At 44.9% G+C, this 15,575-nt stretch overlaps 3 protein-coding genes across 3 annotated transcripts; all 3 read left to right on the forward strand.

The window, feature by feature from the left end:
* Positions 1-293: 293 nt before the first annotated feature.
* LOC136652879 (olfactory receptor 14A16-like) lies at positions 294-1,244 on the forward strand. Its single transcript, XM_066629807.1, has one exon. It carries the CDS (start codon positions 294-296, stop codon positions 1,242-1,244), a length of 951 nt encoding a protein of 316 aa, XP_066485904.1.
* Positions 1,245-8,416: 7,172 nt separating this feature from the next.
* On the forward strand, positions 8,417-9,373 carry LOC136652880 (olfactory receptor 14A16-like). The gene has a single exon (XM_066629808.1). It carries the CDS (start codon positions 8,417-8,419, stop codon positions 9,371-9,373), a length of 957 nt encoding a protein of 318 aa, XP_066485905.1.
* A 1,803-nt stretch (positions 9,374-11,176) lies between these two features.
* On the forward strand, positions 11,177-12,127 carry LOC136652881 (olfactory receptor 14A16-like). Its single transcript, XM_066629809.1, has one exon. It carries the CDS (start codon positions 11,177-11,179, stop codon positions 12,125-12,127), a length of 951 nt encoding a protein of 316 aa, XP_066485906.1.
* Positions 12,128-15,575: the final 3,448 nt, after the last annotated feature.

A 15,575-nucleotide genomic window follows, 5' to 3' on the forward strand; every position in this document is an offset into this window, starting at 1 on the left:
AATTTGCAGCTAAGGGATCCATGGTTATGGGGACCCCCATATTTTCATTGGATAGTACATTGTATTATTACTGCAGTAAGAGAGCTGAGTCCTTTGAGGCTAATCCTCAAAAGGCACAAGAGAAAGAAACAGATAAATAATCTCATTGATAGAGCTTCTGTTCCACCACTGCCTGTACAGACAATGATGATCAGAGACTGTCCTTTCATCTCTCAGACTGGTGCAGTCCATGAAGCAGAGGCAGAGAGACATCCTTCTTTTCAGAGACAACAAACCAAAAGCTAAATACCACAATGGCCAACAATTCAAGAGTAACTGAATTTCTTCTCCATGGATTTTCCGATATTCAGGAGTTACAGATACTTCACAGCATCATTTTTCTAATTGTCTACTTGGGGGCCGTCATGGAAAACCTTCTCATCATCACCGTCATCATCTACAGCCCTCATCTCCATACCCCCATGTACTTCTTTCTGGCCAATCTCTCATTCCAGGACATTGGCTCAATATCGGTCACAGTCCCCAAGTCAGTGGCAAATTCCTTGATGAACACCCAAGTCATTTCCTACTCTGGATGTGTCAGCCAAGTGTTCTTCCTTGTGTTCTTCATGATATCCCACTTCTACCTTCTTGGCGTCATGGCGTATGACCGCTATGTTGCCATCTGCAATCCCTTGCATTATGAGACTCTGATGAACAAGAAAACCTGCATCCAGTTGGCAACCAGTGCATGGACTGGTGGTCTTCTCTATTCCATTTTGTATACTGGAAGTACATTCACACTGGAGTTCTGCTCCAATGTCATCTATCAGTTCTTCTGTGAAATCCCACAGCTTCTCAAAGTCTCCTGCTCTGGGTTATATCTCGCTGTAATTTGGGCCATAACATGTGGTACTGGTTTGTGTTTTATTTATTTTTCTGTAGTTGTGTTTTCTTATGTCCGGATCATCAAAGCTGTTTTAAGGATCCCATCCAGCAAGGGGAAGCAGAAAGCCTTCTCCACTTGCTTGCCTCATCTTATAGTCATCTCCCTCTTTTTGGTAAGTGGCACTTTTGCCTACCTGAAGCCCATTTCCAGCTCCCCATCAGCATTTGATCTTTTCACTTCCATATTATATTGCATGGTCCCTCCAGTAATGAACCCCCTGATCTATAGCATGAGAAACACAGAGCTCAAAACGGCCCTATGGAAGCTCATTCTCAGCTTTGTCCCCAGGTCTTCCAAAAAATTCAGTCTGCAGTGAATCTCTTTTAAGAAGCAGTCCTACTACTCCTGACATTTTTCCTTCTTGTCCATGCTGAAGCTCAAGTGAAGCACTTGTACAGCCTAATCCTCTCTGCATTTCCCTGACCACCTGCACTTCTGTTTTCCATATTTAAACCTCCACTGCTACATCCACTGTACCTCCACAGAGCAGAACAGGGTGGGGTTATGTGGCATGATGAGGGGATTGGGGCCTGCACGGGACCTGTCAGGGATGGCAGTGGGCAGCAGGTAGATATTGACGGTAACAGCTCCACTGATGTCCTCCACTCCAGCCTTGCCTTGACATATCCCCTTAGCTTGAGGGGACTATGGTGCACAGGACGAATGTCAGTGAAATTTTAATTAAAAGTCCTCCCTGCCTTGACATGGTCCCTGTCTGCCTGTCTGCAGGACGCAGTGGATCCCATGCCAGTATTACCGAAACCTGCAGGCAGCCTCCAGTTAGGATTGGGCTGTTAAACTCTTCTTTTAGTGGGAGAATTAAGGACATAAATTTTTTTTCCTATTGAAATCATAGGAACTAAAAATGGTTTTACTTAAAATGTGATCCTTCTGTTTTTAACAGAGCTGAATGTTAAATGACATTAAAAAAACATATTTATCTGTTTTCTGTTTTAAAAGAATGAATGCAATGCAGTTGAATGAATGCATTTCAATTAGAAACCTAAATGTAAACCTATAGAGAAACTTCATTTGAATGAACTGACGTTTATGCTCTTTTCTTGCACACCACATCTACCATTTCCAAAAACAATCCTTGATTAGAAACATGAATCTTCGCAGCCCAATCCTATCCACACTTGCCTGGAAGTAAGCCCCATTGACTATAATGGGACTTACTTCAGAGTAGACATGCATAGGATTGGGCTGTAATATAGTACAAGAGATACTCAATTCCACAGCATACCTCAACCACAAACTCCTGGCTACCACCTAGGACGTCCACGACTTCTTTTAAATTCTCAGCAGACAAGGTGAGGTTGAAGACACTGAGCCAGATCTTTTATTAGATCTGATCTTGTCTGATCTTGGAAGCTAAGCAGGGTCAGACCTGGTTAGTATTTGGATGGGAGAACGCCTGAGAATACCGGGTGCTGTAGGCTTATACCATAGTCTTTCGAGACTGAGGGTTGCCAACCGATAGGTAGCAATCAAGTGCCCACTGTCTTCCTCCATGTCTGACTGGGATAGGATTAAAAGGGAAAAATGATAGCTGCCATTCCCACCTTCAAGGCTAGGTAGCCCAGACCAGGGCCTAGGAGAGGGGGGTAAAGGGGGTAATTTGTACCTGGGCCCAGGGTCAAAAAGGGAGCCCAGGAGCCAAAGGAGGGGACCCAGAAATTTCCTGGGATCTTACATTTTCCCATCTACTCAGACTTGTTGTCCACACTGGATGATGGGGGCACTACCACGAGTGTGTGGCTGCAGCTACTGGTAAGCAATATATGCTGGGCTGAGGAATGCATACATGACGCTACTTAACATAGTGTCCAATCTGGGAGGAACTGGCCTGCTGCAATAGCTCTTTGGCTTGTGGAACCGCTTAGCATGAAGGAGTGTATAGAAGCTCAGGGACACAGCTGTGGAACTACAGCTGCTGCAGAAGCAAGTTTTGGTAGGCACAGGACACTTTCCATTCTAGTGTGAGTCTAAATAGGATGATGGTAATTTTCTGCATGATTTTCTGTATTTAAAAGATTTGAGAGAGGCTTAGGAGAGTGTTTGGTGTTCTGCATTACTGTATCTAGCTGCTGATGCTACACGGGTAGGTAGACCTGGGCTCCAAAGGCTTTTCCAGCTGTCTCCACACTCCTGTTACCCTGTTTCACTCCTCCCTGCCCCCATTGTGCTGGCCCATCACCACCCTCCCAAGCTCTGTTTCACCCCTCACCCTCACCCAAAAGAAACTTTGTACCCCCTGATAAAATTCCTTTTGGAGGACCTGGCCCAGACAGAATAAAACACATAAGAAAACCTCTTCCCTGGCGAATTAAGAGCTCCACTGTTTCATTGTACATCCCAGGTTCAGATGCTTGTAGTGCAGCTTTAATTAAGTAGACCCCATGCATGGTAACAGGAATATTCCCCTATTAAATTCCTGTACTCTACCCTGGTTCTTTGTATAATTCAGCTTTCCAATAATAATATTTTCTTATTACTGGTTGGGTTACTGACAAAAGTCAGCTTTCCCCTTGTGTTTATGCTTTTCATGGTCTCTTAGGCCCAAAGCAAAAAATTTTAAGCAATGCTGAAAAGCAATTTATAATCTGCTGTTCCGCCACTCACAAGGAAGAAGTGAAGAATACCACTGAGCATGTCCAAGCCTTTGAGTATCACATTGAGTGGCACATTGAATCAAAGCTTTGGTGTGGAACACATTTCAGCAACTGAAACACGTGAAGACACCAGAGCATATTTGATCTCTGGAGAGATTAATATGTTTTTCTAGATTTAACAAGTGATGGCAACATAAGTTCATTCCCACCTATGTTGGGTAAGGCGCATAAGGCCTCTACTAACAATAAGAGCCACACAACTTGTGACCTTGTCAATTGTGACCACACAATTTGTCCCCAACCACTAAGAGGAAAACCTGGAAGTGATGTCATGTCGTGTGATGTCACAATGTTGAAAGATGTCACAACATCATGTCACTTCACGGCATTGCCAACTTGGGTGCCAGGTTCACTGGTGACACCACTGCACTCGCCTCAAGCTGTCCACTCAGCCATGGGTCTTTCTGCACACCAAGAACCTGCACAGTGAGTTGCCTCACGAGGGAGAAGGAGGCAGAGTAGCTTGACCAATATCCCTGTGTGCCGTCTCTCCCTTTTTAACCAATGGTTCATACGGTCACACAACACACTGAAAGAAGGTTTGTTTTAACCAAAACATGAGAAAAAGTGTACTAGAATTAAAAAAAAAATGGGATGTGGGAAAACAAAGACAAACAAAAGTTCAGATTCAGTACTTGAGATCCAGAGACAAATTCCAAAATGAAGTAAAAACATAATCTAACGAAAACTTTCCATGCTGAAAATAAATCCCGTTACTATCACCATCCTCTAGTGGTGAAGATGGGGTACCACCTTTCTGGAGTGATGGTGGTACATTCCACTACGAGCAGTCTCAGAAATTTTCTGTTCTCCTCCGCTCTTATCCATTTCACTGGCATCACTGCAGTGACCCTGGGTAGCTGGTTCATGAAAATGGTTGAAGAGGTAAGAAACACAAGCTTTCCTAGAGGAGGCTTTGCATGAGAATGGGCACTGCAGCAGGGAAGTACCCACTGCCCCCTATTTCTCTTTCTCTAGTTCCTTGGGCAAGAAGCCCCTCCTTCATAGCTGTCAGCTCATGGATCCAGCTGGTGTCTCTTCAACTTAGCAGGTTCCTTTGCGGACAGGGTGGTGATGGTAGTGAGCACTCCTGAGTTCTCCCTTCCATCCCTTCTGTGATGGACTTCTTGCTGGCAGAAACTGACCCAGGCACTTTTCCTCCCACTCAAGTAGCCTCCACACCAGGCTTCTGAGTGATTGCTGCCCTCTGCTGGCCCACAGAGGAGCATCAGTTGGTTCCCAAGGTAACAGGTATGTGGTTCTGGGATTGCACAGCAACCACCCACATTTCAAAGCAGACTTTCAATGTTAAACATTCTTCACCTTTTCGGGGAGCAATGGGGTCACACTTGTAGGAGAGTATTATGGACATCTATCCCAGAAAGAGGCAACAGGCATGCACAAACATAACTTAGTGTAAGCTTTGGCTAGATTTGGATGGGTTTTGGCACGGGGATAGCAGTCTACTTCTCTCTCTGAACTGATTCTTTTTAAAGAAAAAGGAGGTGCATGTACTCATTCAGGATCTGAATTTTTGGAACAACTTGAAGAAAGAAAGAAAGAAAGAAAGAAAGAAAGAAAGAAAGAAAGAAAGAAAGAAAGAAAGAAAGAAAGTGCTTTACTCTTGGCCAAACATAAGTTGATAAAGCATGAAAAGCAACTCTAAGGCCGCAATCCTGAGGCACCCATGCAATGGGTCCTTGGGAGGAAGCCAAGTCTTCCTCAAAGGAGTGCCAGCCTGAGGAGGCTAACAAACCTCCATGCTGGCTTCCTCTGCTTGTGTTACGTCGGCCTGGCTGGGCTCTGAGGCGGACAGGAGGAAGGCGGGAGAGAGGTGTTTCTGGGTGGGGGGAAGCGGGCAGTGGGTCACTCCAGGGCGGGCAGGTGGGGAGCAGGAGGCAGGGCTGGGATCCAGCAGTTATGCCGGATCCCAACCCCCATTTCCGGGGAGATTGGATTGGCTTTAAGTTGCTCAGCAATCCTTGGACTTGTGCCACCTCAGGAGATGGTGCAAGTCCAAGGAGACCCATAAGGGCCAGCATGCTTTACCCAGAGGTAAGAGGAAGAGTTTCTCCTTGCCTCTTGCTGAGCCATCTTGGGCCCTATCCTGCGCTGGATAAAGTGCAAGCCTCTTAGCTTGCCTGTTCTAGTGCAGGGTAGGATTGCACCCTCAGTTATTTGTCCAAGACATTTACTAATAAATCAGCACAAAGCCTGCATAGCTAGTGCTAGTTTTCACCAAATTACTCCCAGCCAAACTTCAGATAGAAGTTTTGGAATTATGTAAAGTTTGGCTCATAGGATGGTTCATTGTTTAACATCATATAATGTTTCTTAATGCCTCATCTTAACTACACTGCATCTGTATAATCAGGCTGTATCTCTGCAACTGGGAATTCACCCTGAGCTTCCATTTGCATCCACTGAAACATGCTGGTTTTTTGTTGTTGTTGTTGTTGTTGTTTTTTTGAGATTATTATCTAAGATTCTAAAAGCAAGTACTGAAAACATACCCTTGACACATACCCCCATGAGTCTCTGCTTCTGAGCTTAATTAGACTCCTAGCTAAAGGCACTAAAGTATACAGAGAGGAATAAAAGCCATCATTATAATCACTTGTGATTTCTAATGTGGCCAGAGGCATCAGTTGTTCTCCCTCGACAAGTTGCAGGAAAAGGACATGACAAAGAGAGATTTTATTTTTAAGGGCATTCATCTATCAATCAATAGATGAAAAGCAGAAAGGAAGATTAGAGGTAAAGACCTCTAAATATATTTAAAAAAAACAAGAGGTCTCTCTCTAAATCACCAAAGTTGTTGGCCATAATCATAGTAATTGCAAAACTGTCATAGAACATTCTCAAGTGGCTGTTACAGAACTTTGGGAGCTGCTTCATTATTAAGGTGAGTGGCTTTTTCGGTAATATTGCTGGAATTCTGCTGAATTTTTGAAAATTCTCATGAAAAAAACAAAGTCATAGCAATGGGTCTGAATGGGGTGAGCATTCTGTGTTGCAACCGTTGTTGCATTGCCCATAAAATTAAGGAAAGTGATCTGTTTTCAGCTTAGGTGGGGTGTAGTGCAAAACAGCCAGGAATATGCCAGGAAGTCACTTTAGTTGGTATGGCGAGATCCGTTATGTATTACTGAGGGCACAATCCTGGGTGGTTCTTGGGCTGGCGCCAGCCCAGGAGGCTCGCAATGTGCCATAAAGCATATTTGCGCCTCTTTAGGAGGAAGCTGCACCAGTGCGCGGAGGTGTGCTGGCACACAGAGGCTGCATCCAGCCTCCACGGCAGCTTCCCCTAGGTAAGTTGAGTCAGCCGAGCTCGGCCAACGCAGGGGTCTAGGGAGGGCAGGGAGGAGGCAGGGAGAAGGTGGGAGGGAGGCATTCTGGGATGGAGAGGGCAGGCAGAGTGCTGCCCTGGGGTCGGGCAGGCAGGGAGCAGGAGAGAGGGCTGGGATCTGGCTGTTATGCCGGATCCTGGTCCCCATACCCGAGTAGCGCAAAGCGGCTTCAAACAACTCTGCTCTCCTCGGTCTTTCGCCACCTCAGGAGATGGTGCAAGTTCGAGAAGACCCATTGGTGATGTAGTGGTTTACCTGGAGGTAAGGGGAAACTCTTCCCCTTACCGCTGGCTTCCCCTTACCACTGGCTGAGCCACTTCGGGGCCCTATCTTGCGCTGGATACAGCGCAAGCCTCCTGGCCTGCCTGTTCCAGCATAAGACAGGATTGCGCTGCACATTTCTGAGAGTTTGGTTTCCCATTTTAAACCTGTCATTGGATCAAGGATAAACATTACCACTCCTGTCTATCTGGGCCAGTGAAGCGTTCCAACGAGGACACTGGCATCCTTACTGCCAGGCCTCTGCTGCTAAACTTTCGACAACAGTGAGAGGGATGTTCCCCGCAGTATGCCCCTTCCTAGTTCCTGTCTCTTGTCTTGGTGCCTCAGGTTGATCCCCCAAATCCACAGCCCCATCTGCATTGTGTCACCCTAAGTGAGAATCTGAGGAGCAAATTATGGTCACAGATAAATTCTGGATGGTCAGGGCGGTTTGGCAGTGGAATAGATTGCAGAAGGAGGTGGTGGATTCTTCCTCACTGGCGATCTTCAAGCAAAGGCTTGACAGGCACCTGGTACAGATACTCTGGGAAGATTTCTTGCTAAAGGCAGCGGGATGGACTGGATGAACTTTTGGATCCCTTCCAACTCTACTATGATTATATGATTTTATGAAATTAACCTGACCAGGCTAAATGGCTTCCAACCCATGATCAAATAGCTCAAGGCAGGCAATATTATCCCAATATGAAAGACTATTGAAAACGCTGCTGCAAAAAAGGATCCCCATTTAATCCATGAAACAGTTTGTAAATCCTGTATTAGGATATCACTACTATATATCAAGATATATCAATATCTTCCACAATCTGCCCAATATTCTGCCCCCTCCACTGCCCTGTTCCTCTCTCGCCCTGCACCGTTTCATCCCCATAGCCGGCTTACCAGGTCTGTCAGAAGCTGTTTTAAAGGAGCTATTTTACAACAGTAGCATCCTATTCCTCTGTTGTACACCCCTCTGTGCACTGGCCCAATTCCAGTTGGGCCCAATCCTATTCTCACCTTGCCCCATCAATGCATCTGTAGCAAAGTGGCATTATTTAGAATGGACCAAAGATTATCCAGACCCCAATCCTGACTTACATAGGAGACCCATTATCCTTCAATAAGCCTGTACTTGTGCACCTCCTCCCTAACATATACTTTTATCCTCCTTCTTCTACAAGTATCAAACAAAACATCCAATGACCAACCAATCTAGAGTGACGGAATTCCTTCTCCATGGTTTCTCCGATATTCAGGAGTTACAGCCTCTTCTCTTCATTGCTTTCCTTGTCATTTATCTGGTGGCCCTCATGGAGAACCTTCTCATCATCACAGTCATCATCTACAGTCACAGCCTCCACAGACCCATGTACTTTTTCCTGGCCAACCTGGCATGCCAAGATCTGGGCTCCATATCCGTCACAGTCCCCAGATCCATGTCAAATTCCCTCCTGAACACCCAGGCCATTTCCTTCTCTGGCTGTGTTTGCCAAGTGTTCTTCCTTGTCTTCTTCTTGGCATCCCACTTCATCCTTCTCGGTGTCATGGCTTTTGACCGCTACATGGCCATCTGCAACCCACTGCATTATGAGACTCTGATGACTAGGAAAACATGCATCCAAATGGCATCCGGTGTATGGATCTCTGGGCTCATCTATGCCATCATGTATACTGGAAATACATTCACCATTGAATTCTGTTCCAATGACATTGATCAGTTCTTCTGTGAAATCCCACATATACTAAAATTGGCTTGCCCAGATTCTTCTCTTGTTGAAATTTGGGTCCTCTGTGTTGGAGTTTCCATAGCCCTTGTTTATTTTGTGTTTATTATTTATTCATACGTTCAGATCTTCAGAGCGGTTTTAAAGATCCCTTCCAGCCAAGGAAAGCAAAAAGCCTTCTCAACATGCTTGCCACACTTATTTGTAATATTCCTGTATATTATATGTGGCTCATTTACCTATCTTAGTCCCATGTTTAACTCTCAATCCACCATAGATGTGTTAATTTCTATCTTCTATTGTGTGGTACCACCAGTAATGAACCCGCTGATCTATACCATGAGAAATAAGGAACTCAAAACAGCATTCTGGAAACTGCTTGTCAGTTTCCAGTATTTACACAAAGATCATTGGCCAGCATGTGTTTTTTAAGAAACAAATATGCTTTTGAAATTCAGTCCTGTAGAGCTTTTCAACTTGGTGGGTATTTTGCTGGGAGACCATATTTGATTGGGTAGCAGGCCCAGCCAATGGAAGTGGTCACACAAAGAAGCAGATTGGTCTGTGGTCCCATGTATGTCCACCATATTGCCTGTCCTGCTTCTCCTTTGCCTTCCAGTTGCTGGATTGGAAAAAGAAGAGGGAGAGAGAAAGGAAAAGGGAATGCGGAGAGAAGGGGCCAGTTGAGATAGTAGAGTAGGAGAGTAAGAAGAGCAGAGAAAGGCCCATCAGTGGTAAGCATATGTCAGGGGGTCTTCAGGGGGTCCTGGTGGTTGAACATATGCTTTGAACACAGAAGTGCTGGCAAGAATTTCCATCTACATTAGGAGAGACTCCCTGTGTGAAATCCTAGAGAGCTACCACCAGGCAGCATAGAGAGTACAGAAAGGAATGCAAAAGGGATCTGACTCAGTATAAAGAACATTTCTTGATTAGGCCTGTAATTTTTAACTTTGGGAGTGGTAAGCACATTTCCTGTATGTATTTTCCCCCCCAAACTTTTATTATACAAAACTGTTTTCAAAACTGCAGCACTGTGGGTCTCCAAATCCCAGCCCGGGGGGGGGGGGCAGATGCAGCCCGTTGCGAGCCTCTATCTGGCCTGCGGCCAGCCTCTTGTCCCCTGAAAGCCTCTGGCCCACTTGACCAACATGACTGGAGCTGTGTTCTGGTTGCATCTGGAGGGTGTTCTGAGGGCCGGAGATGGTTGAACGAATGAGCCCATTCATTCATTTATTCATTCATCTAACTTCCATCTCTAATTTATTTATTTGCATTTTATATTTAAATTTTTTTATGGCCATCATCACCATGCCAGATATTTGATGTGGCCCTCTGGCCAAAAAGATTTGAGACTCCTGGAGTAGAGAGAGGTCACATGTGCCCCAATCCAACCCCCTCCCCGGCCGGTGTAACAAGCTTTGTGCTGGCAGAGGCTACTGTACAGCTGTTGAGAGTGATCAGTGAAGAAATCCTGCTGGCAGGGAGGCCACAACGGCCTTTCACATGTCATCAGATCCAAGGACATTCAGAGCTGGTAAGCCTGCAGGGGGTTAGGAGGCAAGGAGGGTGTTGAATGTGGTGGGGGAGAGTGGTCAGGTCCCTCTGCCACCTTACCTGGGCAGTGCCTAGGCAATTTACACCAGCAGTTGTATCATGAAAAATTGCAGCAGAATGTTTGTACCATCATTGGGCCGTCTGCAACAGCAGATTGCATGATACAAGGTTGCAAAGCATTGGGCTCTTTGTTTTGGCCAAGAGAATCCCAGATTTCTTGATCATACATTACATTTCTTAGTCTCATACATTGCAGTATAGCTACAGCAAGACAGCAGAGTCCTTACCCCATCCCATCTGTAAACAAGGCAGGAGGGGGTGGGAGGGACTGTAAGAGAGCAAGGTCAAAAACAGCAAATTGCCCATAGCATTGGACTGTTTGTTTTGGCCCAGAGAATCCCAGACTTCTTGAACATACATTACATTTCACTGTACCATACATTACAGTATAGCTACAGCAAGACAGAAAAGTCCTTTGAGGCTAATCCTCTAATGGCACAAGAAAAGCAAAACAGGGATATATACAGTCATTGCTAAAGCTTCTATGCCACCTTTGCCTGTATAGAGAATGATGCTCAGAGAATGTCAGTTCATCTCTCAGACTGCGACAGTCCATGAAGCAGAGGCAGAGAGACATCCTTCTTTGCAGAGGCACCAAACCAAAAGCTAAACACTGGAATGTCCAACCATTCAGGAGTGACTGAATTTGTTCTTCACGGATTTTCTGATACTCCAGAACTGCGGATAGTCCAAAGCATCATTTTTCTAATTGTCTACTTGGTGGCCGTCATGGAAAACCTTCTCATCATCACCGTCATCATCTACAGCCCTCATCTCCATACCCCCATGTACTTCTTTCTGGCCAATCTCTCATTCCAGGACATTGGCTCAATATCGGTCACAGTCCCCAAGTCAGTGGCAAATTCCTTGATGAACACCCAAGTCATTTCCTACTCTGGGTGCGTTGGTCAAGTGTTCTTCATTGTGTTCTTCCCGATATCCCACTTCTATCTCCTTGGAGTCATGGCGTATGACCGCTATGTTGCCATCTGCAACCCCCTGCATTATGAGACTCTGATGAACAAGAAGACCTGCATCCAGTTGGCAACCAGTACATGGATTATTGGTCTTCTCTATTCCATTTTGTATACTGGAAATACATTCACTCTGGAGTTTTGCTCCAATGTCCTCTATCAGTTCTTCTGTGAAATCCCACAGCTGCTCAAAGTCTCCTGCTCTGGCTTGTATCTTGCTGTAATTTGGGTCATGACATGTGGTGCTGGTCTGTGTTTTATTTATTTTGCTTTAGTTATATTTTCCTATGTCCGGATCATCAAAGCTGTTTTAAGGATCCCATCCACCAAGGGGAAGCAGAAAGCCTTCTCCACTTGCTTGCCTCATCTTATAGTCATCTCCCTCTTTTTGGTAAGTGGCACTTTTGCCTACCTGAAGCCAATTTCCAGCTCCCCATCGGCATTTGATCTTTTCACTTCCATATTATATTGCATGGTCCCTCCAGTCACGAACCCCCTGATCTATAGCATTAGAAACACAGAGCTCAAAATGGCCCTAAGGAAGCTCATTCTCAGCTTTGTCCCCAGTTCTTCCAAAAAATTCAGTCTGCAGTGAAACTCTTTTAAGAAGCTGTCCTGTCACTCCAGACATTTTTTTCTTGGCATCGTTCTTGGGCATCCTCAAGCTCAAGCTAAGCACGTTTACAGCCTGATCCTAACTGGGCATTTCAATGGCCATATGCATTACTGCTGTCTATATTTGAATGGTGTGGAGGTAGGTGGAATAATGTGGGGTATATGGACCTGGGGTCAGCCAAGGCAGGTAGAGAGTGGGTATGGGGATCAACAGCACCATCAATCTCCTCCACTCACACCTTGCCTTTGCACACCCTCTGGGCTCTACTCAGACTTGTGCCAGCCAATGAACTGGTGCAGATCCAATTAGATTTAGAGGGGACCATGGTGTGGAGCAGTAAGGTAAGTGAAACTTTGTTTTACTTACCTCGCTGCCTCATCACGGATGCTGCCTGCCTGAAGGACGAAGAGAAGCATGTGCCAGCATTTGTCTACTGAATTCAGAGGGACTAAAAATGGTTTTACTTGGGTTAAAATGTGACCCTTCTGTTTTGTTTTTTTAACAGAACTGAATGGTAAATGACATTAAAAATACATATTTACATATTTCCACTTCAAAGAGAATGAATGCATTGTAAATGCAAACCTCTATGTACATGTAAACCTATAGTGACATTGCATTGAGTGAGATGCCTTGGATGCCTCTGTCTATAAATGTAGTACACTTTGACTGACTCACTTGGTTTTTACTGATTTTTTTCTTCACATTATTCAGTTCTCAGAGGTAGCTTATCTCCGAATGCCAGATGTAAGGGAGTAGCAAGAAGATACAGGTATCTAATTGTCTTGTGTGCTCCCAGAGGCCTCTGGTGGGCCACTGTGAGACACAGGAACCTGGACTAGATGGGTCCTTGGCTTGATCCAGCAGAGCTCTTCTTGCGTTCTTACGCTTATCATGCTAGAGATGCTGCGGAATTAAAAGTATTCATCTCAATTTCGTATCACATATTGATCAACTGTCTGCATCCTGTGATGATAACACACCAAAGGTCCCGATGGCATTCATATGGTTATTGCTTCCCAGATGTTATGATTGAGTATCATAACTTTACAAACCCCCCCACCAAGCTGCTAGCATGCAGTCTTCCACTAGCAGAAGGAGTAGAACCATTGGGGAGGGTGGGGTTGCAGAAGAACAAGTGAATGACGCTGAAAGGTGATTTGATGTCTGCCTGGCTTTGTCATGGCATGGTAGAACTGAAATCTTTTCAGTTAGCTGAACCACAGGAGGTTTCTGTTGGTGTGTTATAATGACACTGCATCAAGAAATGTGTGGCAAATTGAATACAGGTGGGGCAGTATATTGATGATAAGTGAAGATTATTTGAGAAAGGAGAGGAGGTGAATTGAGCAATTCACTCCTGGGACTTTCTATGATACCATACCCAAGGGAGGAATAGGTAGATGACAGGCATCTTCTGAAGGTACCCTCCTAAGGCTGGCACTTGACTCACCACTCTACCTGTTATCCCTTCCTGGGCTATTTTCTTGCACACCACCTCTACCATTCCCAAAACCAAACATATATTAGAATGAGTATTAATACAGAGGGAAGCACAAGAGATACAGAATCCCTCTGCACACCACAACTGCAAACTCCAGGCCACCACACTACCCAGGTCAATTACACTCAGCCCACCTTAATTGGATAGCGGCTCATGTCCAGAGGGAGGATGTCTAGGATGGGAACCCTCATTCTTAGTCTCTCCCTGCACGTCCTTTGATCTCTTGTTTCCCTGGTCTACCTGCTAGTGCACTGTTGCAGCTGAGGTGGACCAGACATGACAAGGTCACCCAGCATATTCACCTTTCCTGATACACGCTCAGCAGGCAAGGTGAGGTTTGACTCACTGAGCCAAAGCTTCTGTTTGTAGGGTAGACTCTTGATAGCTAGCAATCAAGTGTAATCAACTGGCTTCCTATTGCTCAGACTGGGATTAACAAGGAAAAATGATAGCTGCCTTTGTCACCATCAAGGCTTGGGAGTCCAGAGAGAAGTCAAACACATTGGAGAGCCTGCTTCCTGTTGAATCGAGAGCTCCATGCACATCCCAGGTTCAGAGGTTCGCAGTGCAGCTTTAATTAAGCAAACCCCTTGCATCGTAACAGAAATATTCCCCCTTTTAATTCATCTACTTCATAAAGTCTACCCTGGATCCAGTGGTGTAGCTAAGGGGGTGCAGGGGGTAGCAGTTGCACTGGGCAACAAGCTTTAGCGGGGCAACAAGCTGAGCTTGACACTAGTGACCAAAATTGTGAAAAATTGATATGTACAAATAATGCCATCATGTTATATATCATTAGAAAGGTAATTTAATGCAGAATGTAATGAAATAAACTCCATTGGAATATCTGCATTATATCAGAAGTTATGGCCAATTAACCAGATAATGAAAACACAACTGCCTTATGGAACAAAAGGTGGATTTGCTTAACTCAAAACTGACTAATGAGACTGATTGTTCTGAGAGCCAATGAGATGTTATTATAACACAGGATGGAACCAATAAGGTGTTAATATGCATCAGCTCTCATTTCCATGTATTATAATATAGCTACTCCTGCTAATTGGTAAAGAGGCACATTTTCAAATGGTGCTCCCCTTATATTTAGTAGGGAGAGAATAACTGTCCCTTTTCACCCCAGCACAGTGTCTCTAACCAATAAGGGGCACACTTTTTATTTATTTATTTAATTAAATTTGATTTTGTCATGGGAGGGGGGGCTACAAAATCTTCTTTGATCCCAGGTAGTGTATAGATGCCTTAGCTATGCCACTGGCTGTGGGGAGGTGGCAGAGCAAGTGGGTGGTGAGCTGCTGGGGGGAGGAGGCAGGTTTTCCCTTGATTTTCATTTTTTATAAAGCCTGGGTGTGATGTCACTTCTGGTTGTGACATCACTTCCGGGGCATCATTTTGAGCTCTGCACCCGGCTACACATTCTTTAGCTAAGCTACTGCCTGGATCTTTGTATATATCAGCTCTGTCAATAACAATATCTTCATATTACTGGTTGGGTTACTGACAAAAGTCAGCCTTTCCTCTGTGGGTATGCACTACAAGGTCTATTTGGGTCAAAGGACTAACAAATTTAAAAAAAATTAAGCAAATGCTTTGAGGATCTGCCAGACACACAAGGAAGAAGCCAGGAATTCCACTGGGCATGTCCAAGCTCTTGGGCATCTTTGAGAAGCACACTGAATCCAAGATATGATCTGCAATACAAAAAATATCTAAAGACATCAGACCATATTTGATATCTGGAGAGATGTACAGGCGTGTGCCACTAACAACAGGGATACGTTCTCTGATTCCTGCTGTTATGCAGTTAGGTTGTTAAGTGAACATTCAGTCCAATCTGGTGCCTCTGTTGTGTAAACAGACACACTCTGCCAGACACAAACTAGCTGGCTGCACAGAGTATTGGAG

This window comes from Tiliqua scincoides, chromosome 5 (assembly GCF_035046505.1).
Source record: "Tiliqua scincoides isolate rTilSci1 chromosome 5, rTilSci1.hap2, whole genome shotgun sequence".
Taxonomy (NCBI): Eukaryota; Metazoa; Chordata; class Lepidosauria; order Squamata; family Scincidae; genus Tiliqua; species Tiliqua scincoides.